The sequence below is a fragment of the Chenopodium album genome, chromosome 25 (assembly GCF_948465745.1).
Source record: "Chenopodium album chromosome 25, dcCheAlbu1.1, whole genome shotgun sequence".
Classification (NCBI taxonomy): domain Eukaryota; kingdom Viridiplantae; phylum Streptophyta; class Magnoliopsida; order Caryophyllales; family Amaranthaceae; genus Chenopodium; species Chenopodium album.
Window position 1 is genome coordinate 17,466,344 of NC_137858.1, and position 22,726 is coordinate 17,489,069.

Sequence of the window (22,726 nt, forward strand, 5' to 3'; positions counted from 1 at the left end):
GTGAAACTGCTGCCTCCTTTCCTAATGAAAAATATGTTGTTAAGAGTTACTGGCAACAAATGTTACACTATGCTGTCTATGTATCAATGTATGTCCTTAGAGTTGTGTACACCCAAGAAAAGCTTAAAGATAGTAAATCTTCAGCTCTAAAATTTTCCTCGCCCTTAAATTTAGTAAAAGAAGATACATTTACAAAATGCTTATATTACACCAGGTTTTCTTTTAGTTTACATGTAAGCTATAAAAAGTTCAGAAGGATGAACAAAAAACTCAGAAACTTGAGAATGATAAGCACAATGTAGACCAACATCAACCCACCACAAAAAGCACAAATTAATTCAATTGACATCTAAAACAATTAGCCAATACCTTACTTGCATAATTGCATTAACATAGCTGTTCAATATGCAACATATATAAACATCCATCCTGATTAATTAAAATCAATACATAAATCAATATAAACCAAGATCAACTATTAGTCCATGAAATGGATACATCACTTTCATTTCATTGATAGTTCAACAATCAAAATAGCCTCATTACATATTTTTTTTCTACCATTAATATAAACATCAATCCTACCAAATTAAAGTTTCTTTCACATCTAAGTTAAGCATAACAAATTCTAAAATAAAACTAATTCGATTTCTGCTTCAATCTTGGAGAACTCCTTGACCCATTTGGAGAAACAGAACCCTTTTTATCCCCATTTTTCTTACTCGTTCTTTTTAGGAGTAACAGACACAACATCCTTTTCTTTGATTTTCTCAGATATAGAACTTTTTTCATTATCATCCTCTTCATTCAACACCATAGATCTTCTGCTCCTAGTCCTCAAGGCGACACCGCCTTCCAAAACCCCACCACCATTGCTCACATCCTTCAATGGGGTCCTCCGATTTGCATCAGCAACCAACTCAAAATCATCCCCAAGCTTCCTCACAAGCCTCCTCCTCTTCTTCATTCCTCCATTTCGCTTCGCCTTCCTAACTTCCATTTCAACCTCCTCCTCTTCCTCATCCTCCTCATCGTCCTCATCATTAACATCTACATCTTCTTCTTCCTCTTCATCCACCACCTTCACCCTCCGCCTCCGCTTCTTCGCAATCGGAGCAGGCGGAGGCGAATCAACACCCTTCAACGGACTATTCTCCATCTTCAATTTAAAAGACTTTTCTCTCTGTTTCCTAAGCTTCTCCACATTCCCCTCAATCTTCCCCTGAAGGCGGAGGCGATTCAAGCAAAGACCACCCATGGACCAGTGAGCCTCATTGGCCCAAGACATGAGCGGATCGAGTACCGGTATCGGTGGATCGACACGCTTATCACTGAACTTGACATCAGTATAGAACCTAGGCCGGGGAAGGCTGCGACCGTAGAATCGGGCAGGTCGAAGAGGGACTACCATTGCAACTGCTATAGGATGTTTTGTGGGTAAGAGAGATGAGATTGTTGAGATTTGTAAGGTGTGAGATAATGTAGGTTTTGGAGATTAGAGTGTAGATGGTGTTAATATATAGAACAGCGATTAAGGTGAGAGTGAAGATGTTTGGCGGGAAATATGTGGCGGTAAAACTCCCGCTCTATAATATTGCGCGCTTCGCTAAATTTCGTAGTTCGCGCTTCGGGATTTTTAAAGAAGTAAATCGATATTGTTTTTTTTGGTTATTTGGAGCAAATGTTCTTTGTGAGTATTTTATTCTAATATTTTATGTAACTATTCTTTGGAAAAAAAAAAAATAAAATAAAATTATCTAGGAGGTAGGATTTGTAGGATGTATCTGTTCATAAAAATATTTTTGTACCTTTTATAATGTAAGGATATCACTTTAATCAGTAGATTGTTGAGATATAATGTTGACTAATACAAAATTAAATTATTTTTAACAAAATCAACTCATTAATAAAAAGCCATTCGGCATCTACACACTAAAATCTGATTAACAAATACATAAAATAGAATCAAATAAAAGTTTCTTTCATCAAAGGAACGATCGTTGAGAAGATCTTGCAGTGTAGTACAACCTTTTCGAATAGACGGTCTAACGATGTATTGTAGCCGTAATGATGATTATTATATGATTCGCTTGAACGCATTGAGAATTCGACAATTGCTAAGATTTCGAAATTTTTTTTACCAATGAACTGATAATAGGGCAAAGGATCATTGCTTTTTTTATAAGCCCTGGCACACATATAAACCCTAACGGAAAAACAAACAATTATATTAACAAAAACAAACGACTCCACCATAGGGAGAAACTCCACAATCGGGTGACGGAGAACATTCCACAATAGGGAGATGGAGAACTATCTACACTACTTGTGTAGATTTATTGAAACCTAAAATGCAGCGCTATAGAAAAACTAGAAAATGTGTTGGAAATAGTCTAACAAAATTAAATTATTAAAATAGGCGTAATGAGTTTAAGGCTAATCTAATTATATATTTCATCTTCTTTTTTATAATGAAAAATATAGTGGAATTTTTTATATACACCCGGGTGCACCATACACCCGGGTGCACCATACACCTAGCCTAATCACTTAATTACTCTTATTATTACTCTTTGTTGCTAGTATCATGATTAGGGTTATTATTATGATTTGATTTGACTAACGATATTATTGTTGAATTGCTTCCAATATTAATGTTATCATATTGTTATTATGATCAACATATTGCATGTTTAAAGAGAATATGTAACTGAAAATTACGCTTAATAAGATAATTTGGATGACTGGTTTAGGTTTCTTTTTAATCTTGTTATTAAATCAAGTGATCACTAATATTTAAAAATTATATGTTGCATTAATATTCAACCAATTTAGCATGATAAATAGCTTGGAGCGAATTGAATATTTTTTTGTATGCCTTTGAGATCACAAGAATACTTTTCACTATAAGAATCGAGTAGAGGTCAATACGGGTGAATGTGACTCCATGACTCACTTCGTACTATCATCCCCAATCCTCCTTTCGTGGTTCCGAACCCTATGGAGTTAGTAATCTCATGGATTATGAATAAGGTGTAACCTTCACAGGTCAATCGTTGTTGCCTATCGTTGTTCCTTAATCGTGGTTGCCTTAAATGATCTGTGAACGGTTTACAAGTTCCTTAAAAACTTGTTGGCGGCTCCTTACTTTAATTGTCCCTAATCGCATATGTTAATTCCCACTTCCTATGAGTGCAAAGCATATTCACATATGCTTAACGTAGGCGGACTTCGAACGACGCCTACAATTTGGCGATTCCACTAGGGAGGATTCTTGGTTATTTATATATCGATTTGAGTGATCGGTATTTAATTGAGATGAGTGGATGAGACTTAATTGTATTCCTGCGATTTAATTGGCATTGTCACATATGCATATGCAATTTAGGTTACCTATTTTTCCACGATAGTACGTGTTCTATGTACGTGCCTAGCTCGGGGGATTTAAGCTCTATCAACCAAAAACGCTCATGGGAATAAGGCCGGGTTCATCCGAGTTTTTAATTTCACCCAAACAATGGAGTTGAGTTCGATTTCATCACGAACTCGCGGAGCAGCCCGTCGTCATACACCCTCAAGGGAGGCTGCCTTGCTAACACGTCGAAACTCTTAACCATGGTACTCTTTTAGCATCCAAATAAGCTTGACCGTAGTCAAACATAGAACTTGACTTTAGGTTGCGAATTTCATTGTACCATGTGTGACGATGTGCTTATATGTGCATTTTTTTTAATTTTTATTTATTTTATTTATTTTTTTCTCTTATCAAACCCTTTTTTTTATATATATTTAGAGTCGAGTCATAGATTTTTTTTTAAAAAAATTTTGAGTCAACTCGGATTTTCATTCCTGTATCCTGCATAATAGGAAACTTGTTTTGGTCATAGCTAGAGTTCTAGAAAGAGTTACGTGTCGTGCCAATGTGGATCTGTAGCCCCGAGTTTTACCTTTCATTTGGCGCTGGTCTGGTCCCAATCAGAATCACAGAGACAAAGTTACAGCTGATATACTATAGCCCGTCCGGTTTAGGTGTCATTTTAGCGTCCAACCTCCTTTTCTTCTGTACTTTTTCGTGTCAAGCTAGTTTTAGCCAATCTTCTAATTCTCTTAGTCCTTAAATCCATGTCAACTCGTAATATAGGAATATAGATTTTTATTTATTTATTTAAACCCATGAGTTCTAACTCTTCTAGAATCCTAGTCCTCTTCCTAGTCTCTTGTGATTTTTGTGCTAACCTTAACATGTGTTCTTTGTCATTGATTTTGGTTGATCTTATTTATGGCTAACGATTGTCAATGGACTGTTTTCACCTAGTAAATAGCATAAACATTAAAATTAGACAAAATTAATCAAGTTAGTTTGTCTTTTAATCTTTCGTGCTATCTATTTGGTCCTTGTGTCCTTCGTTTATTCACAACGTCCTCATGTCTATCCATGCGATCATACCACGAGTCTTATAAACTTACCTAGTCACACTTGTTGAGTTGTTTCGCACACTTTGTCTTCAAGTAATGCACTATATTATTTATGATCGTATATTAGGACCATGCATGCGTCGTTTTCCGTCGTAATAGGAATGAGTGGAGTATATCCCATTGGTTTATAAAATTCTTTCATGTACTCTTTGTTCTTTTCCAATCCGAGTTTTGAGTCAAGGCATAAAGTGAGCTCATTTTTTCCACAGTACAAAAATCACAAGAAAAGAGTTGGAAGAATAAAGGGAACGTTATTCCTTCCTTCTTTTCTTCCAATCAAAGCATCAGCAATAACAAACTTCTTGTCCCTACTGGCAGTAACAATTAATTCATAAGCAACCATGAAGACGAAGTACAAGACAAGTTTTTATACAAGATTTCACGCTCTTTTCTTCTTTCATTTCAACCCTTTGCCCCTAATAAGTCTAGCATAGGTTCCCCTTATCCATGTGTCTATGTGTCATGTTTCAAACCTTTTCCATTAATGAGAATTTCTTTCCTTTGCATTCGATCATGTCATTTGCAAAAAAGAAAAAAATAGTAATAATGAAAAAGGAAATCAATCGCCGAACTAAACACAAGGTACATATACACCAATGACTTGAGGCACCTTTGCAACCCATTATTCCCATCAACTATTCAATCACATATCCATTTCTTCATCAACCACTTTAAGCCTCGTCTAACGATTGACCTTATTAAATCAACCTACATTCACTTAACCCTGAGATGGGAAGTTGTGCAATTTGTGTAACAGTGAGAAAGTAAGTTCAAATAAAAAGAAAAAAAACAAAAAAAAAGACAAAATAAATAAAAAACAATGTTTAAAGACAAGTGTTCTAATGTCATAGATACGAACACGTCTCGAATTACGTCTCTCATCGAGTGCTTGGTACCGTGCCTGAGAAACATGAATGCTAAGTGAGTGATAGATCGCATGATCCGAGATTGTCAACATTTATTCAAAAGAAAAAAAAAAGAAAGAAAAGAAATTCAAAGCAAAAAAATACATGAAAAATAAAACTTGCAAAGTCCAATACATAATTGCATATCTTAGGGGCTTCTCTCGGGTCTTGAGCCTTTTACCCCTTTCTTCCTTAAACCATCAGCTTAACCACTTTGCAACCCTCAAAAGACCTCTTTAAAGCGCACATACACTTGTGCAAAGTTCGGTTAGAGCTACGTTCGGCCTGATTTTTAACGGATACGTAGGAAACCTCACATTGAGGTGCGGCCACATTCATATTCATATCCATGCATGATCGAGTCAAATAATATCCAATGCTTATCCTACCCATTTAGAGCTAGACTTGGGGGCTTGAACCCACATCATTTAGCCTAACCAACCTAAAAGAGTCACCATCTCGACTCTCCTCACATCTCTTTCCATCCCCATAGCCTTTGCAGCCTCACCTTAGTATCACTCTCACACACATCGCTCACACATACATGATCATATCATCTTTCCCTTAGGAACCCCGTATCATGAAATCTTGTTTCAACACTGTACATGTTTCATCATCTTTCAAGACAACATTCATTAAAAAAAACATTGTATATTTGCTTAGCTTCCATACCTCAGTAATATTCATTGTTTCATGCATCGCATAGCGTGCTTAGCTCCTTTACCTAAGCAACATTCAGTTTCAGCACTCACTTTACCTATATACGTGCTTAAATTCTAGACCTAAGTGACGTTTAAGATCCCTTTCTTTACACCATATATGATGCTTAACTTCATGACCTAAGTTCATTCATCTATCGTGTCACATGATATAATTGTCCTTAGCCTCTTGGCCTAAGAACATACATCATGCATACATTATACTCAAGACGAGCAATTCAATCTGGCAAGAAGAAAATCCATGCTATTCATTTCGTCTTGCTCAACGAGGAAGTTCAAAACTTCTTCCCGTTTTCATGTCTTTTCTTTTGGGGAAGTTCAAAAACTTTTTTAAAATTATCATCCAGGGAAGTTAAAAAACAAAACTTCATTTTTTCACGTCTTTCTTTTCGGGAGAAAGTTGGTGTCCTCAACTCATGAAAAAAATGACAGAAAAATTTTGCTTTTGCATTGCCGTTTGCTTGTGTTTGCACACACAATCAAATCACACTCAATACACACACAACCACAAGTCATACACATGTCATGTCATGTCAAGTCAAGCTTAGTCAAGTCAGTTGGTCAAGTCAATCACGTCCTTTGGCAAATTTCATTTTGTAGGTTTCAATTACAGCCCACGTTCGGGGACAAGCGAACCATCTACAGCCCACGTTCGGGGATAAACGAACCATATACAACCCACGTTCGGGGACAAACGAACCATCTACAGCCCACGTTTGGGGACAAGCAAACCATTTACAGCCCACGTTCGGGGACAAGCGAACCATTTACAGCCCACGTTCGGAGACAAGCGAACCATCAACAGCCCACGTTCGGGGACAAGCGAACTATCATCATTTTAGTGATCATCTCCCAGGTAAAGATGATTCACAAAGCAAGGTTCTCGATACACAGAGAATTGCAATCTCATCATCAGACATGTTTTTCCTCAAGCATGGAAAATTTTCAGTCGTTGCCACCTTTCAAGGCGAAGAAGTCAGCAATTTTATCATCTATCAACTTCCATTTTTTCAAGCGTAGAAAACTACCAAACTCATTTGTCACTGATACACTGGTTTCAGATACCATCAAGCATATTCGTCACCGATACATTGGTGTTAGATATGCATTCTATTCCTTTACTCTTTTATTTGTGGAATTAACATTTTTCTGCAAGTATCGGCGTATACAGAGTGATTTAGGATCGCATAACATCTTAAATCATTCTCCGTCCCTATTGACTATTTTGACTGGTTTTCAAAACTGACGTTTCGACAAACTCAGTCAAAGTGGGGGCTTCTATAGACACTTAAAAATGTCTCCCCAAAACCAAATCCAATGATGAACAACCTTTCATCGCTGTTATTGATCGGGTTGAGTATTTGATCTTTGGAGTGCTTAAATCCATATTTCCATTTAACATATTTGGTAAACCAACTCAATTCTAACCCTATTTTCCCAAATTATAGCTTACTTTCCACTTTTCGTATCCACATCACAAAACCAAGAGAAACTAATTTTGTGGCCCTATAATTTTGATCCAATTATTATTTGGTTAGATATGCCTTTCAATAAGCTTTCCAATGGTATATCATATGCCCAATTCCGATTTAAAACGAAGAAGATATGAGCCAAACACTAAACTTGGCCCAAAACCGACACCGTTTCACTAACACGACCATATCTTGAAATCTACAAATGATTTTGACCTTATTCTAATTTTGTTGGAAAGTAGACTTGTTAAGGTTTCCAACGTATATTATATGCCTTATTCAGAGTTACGGATCAAAAGTTATCATAGTTTTAAAAACGCGTAAAAAACTATAATTACCGCGCAAAATGTAAAAACGCCGCGTCGCGACAAAATCTGACGTGGCACGGTGCCTGGTTCAATGAAACAACAACTTTCAACGTATCACGGTGCTCTTTCAGTGTTTTTTCCGCGTTTTCTCACGCGCTTATGAATCTGGATGCGATTTGGGCAGATTGCACACCGCGACACGACATTGTGTACCGTGCCACGGTGGACTTGACCATGTCAAGTGGCCTAAATTAAGGTCTTTCTGCGGCTCTTATCTCTTCTAGGGTTCCGTGCATCCCCCTATTCGTCTCCTTTATAAGTGCAGACCTGAAATCTGCAGTTTAGGGGCACCAAAAATCACTCTCTGTCTCCCTATACCAAAAAATCATTCTCTCTCTCCCTCTTTAACCTAATTTCTAGCCTCCTTATTCTTCTTTAATACTTCTCCTAAGCACTTCAAGGAGTCCATACTTGACCTAAGGTTACGTCGTTAAACCAAGGCGTGAAAGGTATAATTAACTGAGGGTTTGGACCAAATTAACTCTACTTTTATTTAAGTTAATTTCAAATTGATTTATATATTTATTGAAGATACTAACAATTTATTCATGATGTAAAAATTCAAGAAAACACGGAAAGTGAGTAATTAATCACTTAATTACTCTTATTATTATTACTCTTTGTTAATAGTATCATGATTAGGGTTATTTTTATGATTTGATTTGACTCACAATATTATTGTTGAATTGCTTCCAATATTAAAGTTATTCTATTGTTATTATGATCACCATATTTCATGTTTAAAGAGAATATGTAACTGAAAATCATCACGCTTAATAAGATAATTTGGATGACCGGTTTAGAATTTTTTTTAATCTTCTTATTAAATCAAAATGATCACTATTCAACCAATTTAGCATAATAATAGCTTGGAACAAATTGAATATTTTTTGTATGCCTTTGAGATTACAGGAATACTTTTCACTATAAAAATCGAGTAGAGGCTAATACGGGCGAATGTGACTCCATGACTCACTTCGTACCATCATCCCCGACCCTCCTTTCGTGGTTCTGAACCATATAGAGTTAGTAATCTCATGGATTATGAATGGGGTGTAACCTTCACGGGTCAATCGTTGTTGTCTATTGTTGTCCCTTAATCGTGGTTGCCTTAAATGATCTGTGAACGGTTTACAAGTTCCTTAAAAACTTGTTGGTGGCTCCCTACATTAATTGTCCCTAATTGTTGTCCCTAATCGCATATGTCAATGCCTACTTCCTATGAGTGCCAAGCATATTCACACATGCTTCAATGTAGGCGCACTTCGAACGACGCCTACATGATGTTGACCGTGAAAAGGAGAGGAGGTGGCTTGAGAATTTGTTCCGGGGTAAAGATTTTGCAGACCTCTTTATGGTGACCCGCAGGCTATTCGATTGGGGCCTCGTGGCGCAGCCTGTAAGTTTTTGTTCAACTCTCCAAAAAACAATAGTTTTTACTCACCAAAGGCCAGAAAAGCTGCGTTGAGGGTAGTGACTGACTCAAAGAGCAAAAAGGTTGTGCTGAGACCTTTTCAGATTCAAGATGGGTGTGAGTCTCCATTTGAGGATACAATTGTTAATGCTACTTTACTTGAGGTAGCCAATAATGATGACAATCTACATCCTCATGCGTTGACTTATCAACAAGAGCAACTAGGGGAACCGATCATTCCCTTGTCTCTTTCAGTTACAAAGAAATCTAGCTCTTGGAAAAGAGTGGAGAGACGTGTGCTAGGAATGACTTTGATACTAATATGTCTGATGGTGGGGTAGCTTAGGTGGGGGGAAAAAGAAAGTGTGAGAATCTGTTGAGTGATGTTATTGGGTGTAAGGGGGATTTGAAGGGAAATAATTAAAAACAAAGTATGTTGAGTCTGTGACTGTTTGTAATGATAATGTTCAAGTATAGGGTCTTGGCCATATAGAGTCAACCAAGCCCCCGAAAAATAATGAAAATCTTAGTTTGGAACTACTTCGGGCTTGGCAACCTGAGGTCAGTTAGAGCCCTCCAAGATCTTTGTTGGAGGGAAAGACCAGAGTTGGTTTATGTAATGGAAACTAAAGTTGATGCTAGTATTTTGAATGAAATTCGAAATCGTTGTGGCTATTCAAATGGTCTTTGTTTGAGTAGTATTGGTAGTTCGGGGGGTTTATGTTTATGGTGGAAAGATGTGAATGTTGATATTGTGTCGTATTTTTTACACCACTTTCATGTAAATATGCTCGATGTTAATAATGTTCCTCTTTGGCGAGCCGTTGGTATATATGGGCCGGAACAAGCAAATTAAACGAGCATCAAACGTGTTCACTTATGTCACAAATAAAAATGGCTTCTAATCTCCCTTGCATTATGTTTGGCGATTTTAATGAGATTTTGAGCTAATTGGAAAAGGAGGGTAGAGTGCCAAGAAATGAGAGGTTGATGAATGCTTTCCGAGAGTCTATTGATAGATGTGCTTTACGCGATTTGGGGTTTAAAAGTTGTACCTTTACATGGAGAGGGGCAATTCCATGACTACTTTTGTTTGAGAACTTCTTGATCGCTTCCTTGCTGATGAGAGTTGGTGTATTTTATTCCCGGATTATGAAGTTCGACACTTACCAATTCTAAAGCCGGATCACTCCCAATTATTTTGACAACCGAGGAGAAACAAGCTGATGAGAGGAGTTATACGGACTTCAAGTTTGAGCAGTTTTGGATGTCAAAGGATGAGTGTGGCGAGGTGGTTTCTGGCGCATGGGCAGGGGCTGGTGGTTTATGTATGCCGCAAAAACTGGCGTTTTGTGGGGAGAAGTTGAGGATTTGGGCTTCACTCACTTTCGGGTCTATCAAGAAGAAAATTAAGATGGCAAAAAAATTGATGAAGGAGTTGAAAGAAGGGGAGATGGATGGTGAAAAATTAAAGAGGTGCTGCAAATTAGCAGATGAATTACTCTTTGTATTTTCTTGAAGAATCATATTGGTTTTCTCGAGCTCGTGCTAATGATCTCCGTGATGGTGATAAAAATACAAAGTACTTTCTCACAAAGCAAGTCAGCAGAAAGTTAGGAATAGAATAAGGGGTCTGTTTGATGATAATGGGGAGTGGATGTCGAACATAGTTGATATAGAGAGACTTATTTCTGCCTACTTCTCTAAATTGTTTGTAACTAGCTTAGCTCTCCACCTGGCTTTCAGGGGGCAATGGAGGGACTTGACTCGATGGTAACAGTAGAAATGAAGTTGGTACTAGACCGTGAGCCCACAGGTGATGAGATTAAGGATAATTTATTCCAAATGCACCCAAACAAGGCGCCGGGCCCTGATGGTATGCACTCATTATTTTTTCAAAAATTTTGGCATGTTGGCGGTCCTGATATTATTGCTTATGTTCATAATTGGTGGAAAGGAAAAATTGATATTGTGGGGATAAATAATACTTGCATTTTTCTTATTTCGAAATGCAATGATCCAAAAATGATTTCGGAATTGACCAATAAGTTGTTGCAATGTTATTTATAAAATAATTTCAAAATTACTGGCAAATAAATTAAAAAAAAAATAGGGTGATATTATATCTCCAAATCAGAGTGCTTCTGTACCACAGTCGTTGTCTAATTGATAATTAATAATGCTATTATAGATTTGTAGCATTCAAGATTTTTCATACGATGAAAAGGGGTTGAAGGGGAAGGATGAAAATATTACAATGAAGTTAGACATGAGCAAGGCATATGATCAAGTGGAATGGGGATTTCTGAAGAACGTTTTGCTGAAATTGGGTTTTTCAACCAATTGGATTCAACGGATTATGTGTTGTATTAACAGTGTTTTCTTTTATTTCAAGATTAACGGTCGAATTTTAGGGTTTGTAATACCATCGAGGGGGTTGCGGCAAGGCGATCCTATTTTTTCGTACTTATTTCTATTGGTCATGTGCGGATGCTTTTTCAACTCTGATTACAAAGGCAGCCAACCGGAATCTCATTCATGGTGCTAGAATATGCAAGAGTGCGCCTCGAGTTTTGCACCTATATTTTGCTGATAATAAATAGTATCCTTTTTGCCATAGCTAGTACGCAAGAATGCTCAACTATAGACAATATCATTAGCACATATAGGAAAACATCGGGCAAGAAAGTCAATTTAACCAAGACTGAAGTGTTCTTCGGCAAAACGGTATGTACAACTCGAAGGCAAGAAATTATTGATATTTTGGGGGTTCGTGAAGTTGAACGACATGAGAAGTATCTTAGATTGCCGAATATTATTAGAAGATCGAAAAAAGTGATTTTTGCAGAGTTAGAAGAATGACTATGGAAGAAATGACAGGGGTGGAAGGAGAAACTTTTGTCACGGCCAGGTAAAGAAGTCATGATGATTAAAGTGGTGGCTCAAGCAATCCCGACTTACATGATGAGTATTTTTAAGATTCCGGAGGGTCTTATTGATGAGATTCACTCAATGCTAGCTCGATTTTGATGGGGATATACAGAGTCCACTAGTAAGATACATTGGTAAAGGTGGGAGCTTCTTTGCTGGCCTAAGGCTTTCAAGGGGATGGGTTTCCGAGACCTTAAATGCTTCAATCAAGCCCTCCTAGCTAAGCAACTTGGGCGTCTACATAACAATCCGGGCACGTTTATCCATTCGATTCTAAAGGCAAAGAATTTTTAAAATTGTGATGTATTGGCGGCTAGTAGGGGATATGACCCCAGCTATGCTTGAAGAAGCATGTGGGGCGCAAAAGAATTACTTCTTAAGGGCCTTAAATGGAGAATGGTAAATGGAAGCGAGATCAAAGTTTGGTGTGAAGCGTGGTTGCTAGGGAACACATCAGCGCTTGTGCCAACCTCGTTGGCTTCTAGTATTATGGACTTGAGGGTTATTGATTTGGAAGATCATAGTAGCAATTCATGGGATATTATTGTCATCAACAACAATTTCAACGTTGCTGATAGAGTTTAATCCTCACTATTCCTTTATCATCTCATAGTTCTCTTGATAAAATGTATTGATGGCCCACGAAGAATGGCAAATATAGTGTCAGGTTGGGGTACTAGCTGAGCAAGAAGTCCCTGATTTCAGCTTCGAATGTGGATATGGATACGGTATGGAGACTAATCTGGTCTCTAATGTGCTCCCCGCCCCCCCCCCCCCCAAATTGCAACACTTTTTATAGAGGGCATGTAAAGGTTTTCTCGCGGTTAAAGAACGTCTAGCATATCGTCATATTGCAGCAGACAAGACCTGTTAAATTTGTGAGGCCATGAAGGAAACAATAATTCATGCTACTTTTGAATGCACACCAGCTATGGAGATTTGGGTTGCCTGTCCTTTTATTGCTCAAATCCAGCAGGCCCCGACTTCCTGCTTCATTGAGAGGTTGCTATGGCTCTCCAATAATATATCAAGGCCTAATCTTGTTACAATCGCCACTCTAGCTTGGGCTTCATGGCACTGCAATAAATTGCGATGCTCACTTGGGGATTAAAATCGGGGTGGGGATTGTGATCAGGAATGAGCAAGGAGCTGTAATTGATGCCGTAGTATGTCAAGAGGGGGTTGGGTGGGATGTTGAGTGCGTTGAAGTTGCTGCTGTAATACCCCGTATTTTCATACGTATTTTCTAATTAATTAGTTAACAAGTATTTTATAAAAAGGGTATTTTAATAAATTTATTATTTGGAGCCAAAATAATATTTGAATTTTGGCGCCAAAAGCATTTTGAAAACTAATCATTATTTTCGATAAGATTTATTATCCATTTATCTTATCTTAAAACCCGGATTATTTACATATTTCAGATATTTTAATTAAAGCAAAATTATATTTTGTTAAATGGCCGAAAATTCCCATTTATTTAGCTAGGAAATTCGGATTTTCTATGTATAGAAAATCTGATTTCTTAGTTAATTGTTGGTGAATAATTGGTATATAATTAATTAATTATTTATTTAATTATTCTACATTATTTACACAATTATTTTTATTCCTTAAACCGAGCAAAATCTTCCTAAATACTAGTAAGGGAATCTCCTATTTTCCTTAATTTTAATTCTTCTTCTTTTTAGTATCCAATCATCATATTCTCTTGCCTTTTGTTCCTCTTGATTATTCCACAAGTAATTCCAATTTCCTTTATATTTTCATGACATACATACCTTCCATATTCAATTATACACAATCACCTTAATATTGGAACTTTCCTTATTTCTTTACTCACTTCTCCAAGTAATCTCTTAAACCCTAATTACCATAATTCTTCCTATATTTTCCTACCATAATTCATGCTCATACTAGCCTATAAATACCCCTTCATACCTCTCACATTCTTCACACCAATTCTCTTCTTTTCTTCTCCTCAATTTTACACAAATCATCCCGTTTATCTTTGAAGCCAATTTTCGGGCACTTCTGGTCAGTTTTTGAGGTATTGACGTTTCACAGAAAGTTGTTCCTCTCAAAAAATCCTTGAGGTTAGGCTCAAGAATCACCCAATTTGGAGCTATATCAAAGGAGTTATAGCCTCTGCAAGTTTTGCCTATTATTTCCTACGCAAATCCAATTCTTCTCTTTTCCTTGGTTTCTTATCTTTTCTTCTTCTCTTCTCTTATTCAATTATTATTATTATTATTATGGGGGATTTATAAAATTTATTATGAGTAGTTTTAATTATATAAAATTATATCTTTATGATATTTATGAGAAATTAATTAAAAGGTTCATGTACATATAGTTGGGGGTTTTTAATTATTTGTTAACCTAATATTGATTAAGGTTATATTTATTTGTAGGGTGTGTTCTATCAAGATTCATGAGGTTCTTTTGGTATGTTTTGCTAAGCAAGGATCAAGGTACGTTAGGTGGCTATATACCTTTGAAAGTGATTGGTTTGAATAACATGTTTTATATGATTTGATTGGTGATTGAATTAAATTGATTTGAATTATGATTTTGAAATAAATTATGTTTGGATGTATTGATAAAAGTATTTTGAATGATTGATTTTTAAATCATGTTTTGAATGGTTTGAATTACTTCTCATGTTTGGATTTGATTTGAAAAGTTTATTGAATTAAATAGAAGGTTTTTCAAGGAAGAGTTATTGATTTTGAAAGTTATTAACATGAGATTTTTATTTTTCAAGTATTTATTTAAGAGGTTTTGAATTTAAAGTATGTGGAATCATTAAAAAGGAGTTTGAATTATATTGGAATTATTGGATTTGAAAAGAATTTATTGAACCATGAATTATTATTAATGCTTTATAAGCATGTTGGTAATCCCACTATGCGGATTTGGTTTATTGATAAGGACTTGGACTTTGTATGACTGGGTCTTTCCTCAAGAATAGCCTTGTAAAATAAGGAGACTGGCTTGGGGGGTGTGCACACTTGGGTGGGGAATTGGATTAAAAAGAAATTGGTTCAAAAAGGAATTGGTTTATCAATTATTTTGAATGTTGAATCATTGGAATTGGTTTTACATCATGAGTTTTGGAATTATTGGAATTGGTTTTAAAGCATGTTTGCAATTAAATTGAATTTACATTATCTTGCACTTATCGTACTTAGCATAATTTGCTAATCCGTATTTCTTATTTGTTTTGGTTCGCTCTGTTTACCGTAATGGTAAGCAGTGTTGACTATTTTCAGGTGGAGTCATGAATGAGCATATGTGAGTCCCGGGATTTGCTTCACCTAGTTTAGAAATGTTGGCCTTGTCTTTATTTAGAGTATTCATGACAATGTTACTATTTTTATAATTATTAATAAAGAGGAGTATTGAAGTTTCCGCTGCAAAGTTTTGCTATTGAGTTAAGTATTTTGAGTAGCCTTGCGTAATCACGTGGCGGTAATACGCCTAAGTCTATCTCTACGGTATAATTATACTTATTATACTAGTACTTCCGTAGAGGGAGATTTGGGGGTGTTACAGCTGCCTGCCGCTACGGGCTGCTCGTGGCCAAGAGACTGGGATACAATGATGTTCAGCTTGAAACTAATGCTATGAATGTGGTGAAGGCTGTTTGAATTAATGTTAAAGGCTTCTCTCCTATTTTCCTCCTGTATGATTATATTACTAAACTATCTTCCAATTTTAGTTCTTTTTTAATTTCTCATGTAAAGCGGGCGGGTTATACTCTACCTCATAATATAGTGCACTAGATGGGACAATAGAGGTTGTAATGAGTTTGTATTAGACCTAATCAATGGGCCGGTCGGGCTGAGGCATAAAACATCTGCCCATTTCTCAAGCCAGGTTGGGTCGGGCCTAGCTTCGGGCCAAAATTTTCATGTCCTAAATAGTCGGGCTGTGCGGGCTTTTTGGGCCATTTTCGGGTTGGGCCAAAAAATTGAATTAAAATAGCGTAAAAAAATGCATTCCCAAGCCCGCCCAATAAAATAAAAAATTCGGGCCAGAAAATGTTGCCCAAAACTTGCCCAAAATTAGGCCGGGCCGGGCTAGTTTTGATCAGCTTTAGTTTGTTTCTTTGGGTCCTTTTTTATAAAGTTTATTAACTTCGGCGGAAATTGATCTTCTTTAGATATTGAATCTCACAGCTTGCCTTCAAAAAAAAAAAAAAAATGCAAAAGTGAGAAGAAAAAAAAAAAGAACATGCTATCAAAATAGGTGGTGGAAAGAATAAAAAAACAATAAAAGAAAAAGAAAAGAACAGAAGGGATATTATGATTATTACCCTCCTCAAAGCTTAAGATTGTTAACGGCGTTTCTGGTATTTTTTTTAAAGAGGTTGAGATTTAATTTCAATTAATATAAAATCAATTTTTCTCAATTTATTATGACTAAAGAGGTTTTAGTTATAATAGTTATAGTGACACCAACAAAGGTATTAGCGTTTTATGTCAATTAATAAGTTCACTACCACAAAAAATATCCACATTGAATAGTATGTGAGGTATTAGTTTTGAGACCGACGCAAATAAGGAATAAATTTATGTTTTACAACATAAGGAACTTGCTTCAACACGGGGCTAGGGTCGTTAACACTTTCTCTATATTGTTACAATTTTATTAGATGTCTCCGAAGAGATATATAAACCTTTATTTTTAATTACGTAATGGTAATTATTAAGTTGAATTTGTCACGAGAATGACCTAGTTCATTTGTTAAGAGAACGACCTAGTTCATTTGCTAAGAAATGTAGAAAATGGACAAAATAGAAGTCATATAGGCCTTTTTTTGCCATTTTGGATTAAAATGCGTATTAAAACTTACTAAAATGGTCTTTTATGTGATTTCAAGCCTTGGACACCTAAAACTAAGTATTATTGACATGTCAAGTTCATTTGTTAAGAAATGTAGAAAATGGGCAAAGTAAAAGTCATATAAGCCTTATTTGGGTCATTTTAGATGAAAATGCGTTTTGAAACTTAGTAAAATGCTCTTTTTATGTGATTTCAAGCCTTGGACACTTAAAACTAAGTATTATTGACATGTCATGAGAAAGAGCTAGTTCATTTTTTAAGAAATGTAGAAATTGGGTAAGAAGTCATACATGCCTTATTTTAGGCCATTTTGACCTAAGTGAACTTGTATGCATGACTTTGACTAGTACTTGCTTGTTCATACTTTCAAGTAATAGAAACATTCTATATATGTGAGTCGCATATAATAAATCAAGTTTGGTATGTAAATTTTAAGAAAATGTATTTATACATGTTTAACCTAAGTAATTAATTCTAACATAATTTTTATGTATTCCAAGTTTTGCAAGGTACAAAAGGAAGGTCCATTGACAAGCAAGTAACTTAATGAAGTTCGAGACATGTTGGCGTCTTTCATCAGCTTTAACTTGTAAATGCCACTTCTATTTGAATTTATATTTTGTTAACTTTTTATCTATATTTATTAATTAATTAGTATTGTTTGTATATATGTATATGACACTTTATGTTTATTGCATTGCATTTGGGATTATTAATATCTATGTATTGTTGTTTTTATCTCAATTTAGAAATTATTCTTATTATAATTATTATTATTAATAATTATATTTTAAAATAAATATTATTGTTAATATCAATTATAATGGCAGAATTAATATCCGATGTACATGGTTTTATTAATATTATTATTATTGCAGGAAAAAAAATACATGAAATGGCACCGGTTAACCGATGCCAATTAAATTTAATACCAAAAAAAATAACCGATAAGAGTATTGGCAACGGTTAACCGGTGCTTAGCAATTGCAAAAACCGGTGGCTTGTTTTTTTGATGAATTGGCATCCCTCAAATGCTCAGCGATTCAAAACCGGTGTCATATGGGGGATTTGAACCGGTGTCATTCTTCATATTTCTATACATATATGTTTTAAATGAAACTAAAAAGTTAGATTTCTCATTCAAAAGTTCAGTTTATCTTATGTGTAAATCAAATCATTGTATGTTAGTGTATAGGATAATGTTTTATTCTCAAACATTTTAAAAAAAAAAATGAAGTAAAGGAGTATGTGAATGGTTTGTAACTTGTAATAATGTTGCAATACGAAAAATAACAGAAGTACTAGTATAAATTATGATGTCATACACACCTTCTAGACGTTAAAGGTTAAAATTCGTCAAAAAATGTATTAATAGATTAATAGAACCACCTCATAGTGTATAGTTGTATACCAACCAAATCAAATAATGAATACACACGAAGAAGTCGTCATCTATTATCTAGAAGTGTAACTTATTACAAATGGGCACCAATAAGAAACCGTTATTTACAATAAGCATCGAATTTCCATTAATTATGCTAACGGATCAAAGACTTCACATGCATCTTGGGCGTAATGAATTTTTTTTTAACTAGTTTAGTTCCCGTGCCATGCACGGTAATCTTCAATAACCATTATTAAACTATCATTATAATTAGTTTTTATAAAAAAAATTATAAAAAAAATAGGTGACAAATTTTGAACAAAATACAGGATTACGAAAGATATGTTACATATTAAATGATGTAGAAAATGAGCAAAATAATGTTAAGAATTTTTTTGTATATATAAATATATAAATATTTGTGTTAAATATATGTAAAATCTTTTTTTATTTTAAGTAATTATATTGTATAAAGTTAGGGAAACATTTTTGTAAATAAGATTTGTTTCTTTAATTGAATTTTATTCAAAAAATAAAAACTAAAAAAAATAAAAAACTTAAGGACACACCAGAAAATGACACGTGTCATTGTTGGTGTGTCTTTTAGTATATAGTTATTGATTGATTGATTGATTAATATTTCTAATCTGAGTTATCATATTTAACGTTAACGTCTTCTGAACATTTATTAACTTTTGCCTTATTATTATTATTTTAAGATAAGGAGAAGTTTCTTACAAAGTTGAATTCCAGTTACAACAAATCTTGGACCGTAAAAGAAATATAGGAGACCGTACCATCAGACCAATATTTGAACCATAACCTCTAATTAAAGCTATTAATATCTAACCATCGAGATATGAAGTACGAGTAACATTTTATATCACTATTTAAGGAAGCATATCCATTAGAGCATTTCCAATATTTGAGCTAGGGACTTACTTGCAATTTAGAAAATTTTCTATTGAATAGCTTGATCATTGCAAATAAGAAAAAAAAAACATAATAATAATAAAAAATTAGCTTAGTCAAGCTAATTTGCATGAGAAAAAAGTTGCCAAAAAGAGGGTTTAATATATTAATAGAATTAAGTTTAAAAAGATAATTCAAAAGTTAAGACTCATTTAAATCACAAACTAGTAGCTAACCATTAGGCCACAAACTGGCTACAAAAGAGATTAGTTTAAAATCTTATGGGACATAACCGCATAACAAGCTAATTTGATAATTAGTTTACCATTAACGTTACTCTTATGTCCAATAGCTCTTTAATTTTTTTTTTAAAAATGTAAGAAACTTTGTCTATCCTTCCTCGGGAATGATATAGTGAAGCCCAACTCAACATGATTAATGATATTTTATTATGTATTAACTAGTTTGTGGACCCGGGCGATGCCCCGGATTTTTACATTGATATATGTTTTAATTTATGATTAAATTCTTGTAATTAAATTTTGTTGTTCATATTGTCATTTGCTACATATTTATATTTTGTATTCAAAAATTATATAAAAATTCAAATAGCTCAGTGGTAAGACACTTAGTTGTAGGATTAGAGATTGTGAGTTCAAATCTTGTGGTGAACATTTTTTTTTATTATTATTATAAGTGAATGACATACAATGAAGACAAATGGAAGGGAGAGCCACGTGGCGTTATGAGTAGTTTCATGGGTGACGTGGCGTAGTGAGCGAAGCTTACGTGACACGTGGATGTTGTTAGAAACGCCTTTTAGGGGTCGTTTGGTTCGCAGAGGGTAATCGGAATGGAATGAACAAAGGGAAAGAGAAGGAATGGAATGAAAATACCTAAAATTTGGGGTGTTGTTTGTTTTAAAATCAAAGGGAATCAGACCCACCAGTCCCACCACCACACCACCACCACCAACCACTAGTAAAATTCATTCTCCATCGTTCCCACCACCAAACCACCACCGAACCACCACCAAACCAGTCGCCACACCTCCCTCACCCTTCGCCTCCCTTCTCCGGCCATCACCGCCAGTCGCAAAACCTTCCTAAACCCCGCAAAAAACCATAATCGAAAAACCCCTAAATCGACGAGAGGTTTAGGAAGTGGCGGAGGAATGCTTTTGCGGGGAAAGGGACAGGCGGCGAGGGTCGGGGAAGGGTCGGCGAGGGTCAGAGAGGGTGGTGGGAGGGCAGGGCGGCGGTTTTACGGGGATAGGGAGGGGTTTTGCGGGGGCTGAGGGATGTTTTGCGGGGGAAGGGAGGGCGTCGAGGGTCGGGGGAAGGGCAACGGTGGTCGGGGTGGTGTCGGCGGTGGTAAGGTGGGCTGGTTTCCGGTGGTGTTGGTAGGTGTGAAGGTGGTGATGTGGTGGTGTGAAGGTGGGTGGGGAATGGAATGGAAATACCTAGGGGGGGTGGGGAATGAAATTAGAGGGATTTGGGGGAATGAAGGGGGTAAAGGGAATGAAAGAAAGTGCTTAACAAACAACAACAAAGGGAATCGGGGTGATTGATTCCCATTCCCTTTCCTGAATACCCCCAACCAAACGGCCCCTTAATATATTAGTATAGATAGTAGGTAAGGGCCGAGTTTCCATGAGTCTCAATGAAGAGTAGGGGAGGAAATGTGAATCCCCGAATTCCCCTCTTCTGAAGAACTACCAATAAAATTTGATCTCACAACTTTAAATTTGTGAGAAGTTAAAATTTTCACTACATCAAGTTTTGCTTGTTATAGCCATGCAGCTCGAGTGGTGAGGTGCTAAGATGGAGTGCATTTGTTTCCATCAAATACGTACCATAATTTATTGAGACCGTAATATTGGACCATAAGTTAATTTTTAATGAAAAAAATGCGACAAAAGATATTATGATGTTATGCATCTAGAATGTAAATCTATGACTTTATTATATTTAGCTAGAAAACGTGGGGGTAAAGCTAAAGATGATGCCACCCATTACGCTTACAATTCAACATTAACCAACTTCCTCCTTTATTTCTAATACTATGAAAACGTAATTTCAATATAATTATATTGTTAAAAGTCAAACTTTTTTTCAATAAATAGAAATCAAGTGAAGAAAACATAAGCATTATGCTGAGAACTTTGGTAGAGCACAACAAATACAATCTTATTGTATACTGTCAAAACATCAATTTTAAGGGCCAATAATCACAAATACTATTACAAATTATACCAAAGAAAAATGGAGTTATTACAAATGCAATCACCTTCATCAATAGAGTTTGATTTCAACAGCGGCCGGGCATCTCCCTGTGGAAGCTCTCCGTCGACTCCTAAGGGGTTTGGTGGTTACTACTTCAGCGCACCAACAAGTCCAGCTCGATCCATAGGGATCTACCGTAAAGTTGAGCAATTTACCGAGGTTAGTAACTACACGAGAGGTGATACATCTACCTCTGATTTATCATTTGATTTCCCATTTGCTACAAAGACAGAATCTAAATCCCTTGTAAAGCCTCTGCCTTTTGAAGGACACAAACTAGAATCCATAGATAGTCCTCTTTTATCTCCACTTTCAACCAAATTACAGCAAAAGAAGAGTTTCTGGAGCGCGTTTTCACCAAAACGAAAGAAAGAATCAGAACCTGATAAAACTGTAGTTGACAATGAGGGTACAACAATTAAAAAGAGAGGAGGAGAACGAGCAAGAGATAGAGCAGTTTCGGCTTTATCCAACTCTAGGAATGGAAGGAGAGCGATACGGTCACTTTCTCCACCACGGGAATCCAAGTATCCACGGAAACAAGAACAGAATGCAGAAGAAACCGCCTCCACTTCAAAGCCAACTTCATCTCCATTAATATTGTCCACTTCTTCTAAAGGAAGTAAAAAGTGGAGGTTAAAAGATCTGTTCCTGTTTCGTAGTGCATCAGAAGGACGAGCATCAGAGAAAGATCTTTTGAAGAAATATTCATATGTGCATAGGAAACACGAAGTTGCCAATAACCCAGGATCACCATCATCAGCACAAGGCTCCTCGAGTATGATTCCTGCTCGAAGAGGACCAATATCAGCTCACGAGTTGCACTATACTGTGAATAAGGCAATCTCACAAGATATGAGGAAGAAATCATTCCTTCCATACAAACAAGGGATTTTAGGTCGCTTGGCAATCAATCCAACAGTTCATGCACTAGCACATGGCTATGATCTTTAGCTCGTCGTGGTTAAGAATGAAAGAAAAGGTAACTAGTCTGTTCACCAAGAACAGC

The 22,726-nt window shown here is 35.9% G+C and overlaps 2 protein-coding genes across 2 annotated transcripts; one reads left to right on the forward strand and one right to left on the reverse strand.

Annotated features, from left to right (window-relative positions):
* Positions 1 to 453: 453 nt before the first annotated feature.
* On the reverse strand, positions 454 to 1,478 carry LOC145615458 (uncharacterized). The gene has a single exon (XM_081670529.1). The coding sequence runs from the start codon at positions 1,409 to 1,411 to the stop codon at positions 719 to 721; it is 693 nt and encodes a 230-aa protein (XP_081526655.1). The 5' UTR covers positions 1,412 to 1,478; the 3' UTR covers positions 454 to 718.
* Positions 1,479 to 21,696: 20,218 nt separating this feature from the next.
* LOC145613813 (uncharacterized) lies at positions 21,697 to 22,671 on the forward strand. The gene has a single exon (XM_081668861.1). The coding sequence runs from the start codon at positions 21,697 to 21,699 to the stop codon at positions 22,669 to 22,671; it is 975 nt and encodes a 324-aa protein (XP_081524987.1).
* Positions 22,672 to 22,726: the final 55 nt, after the last annotated feature.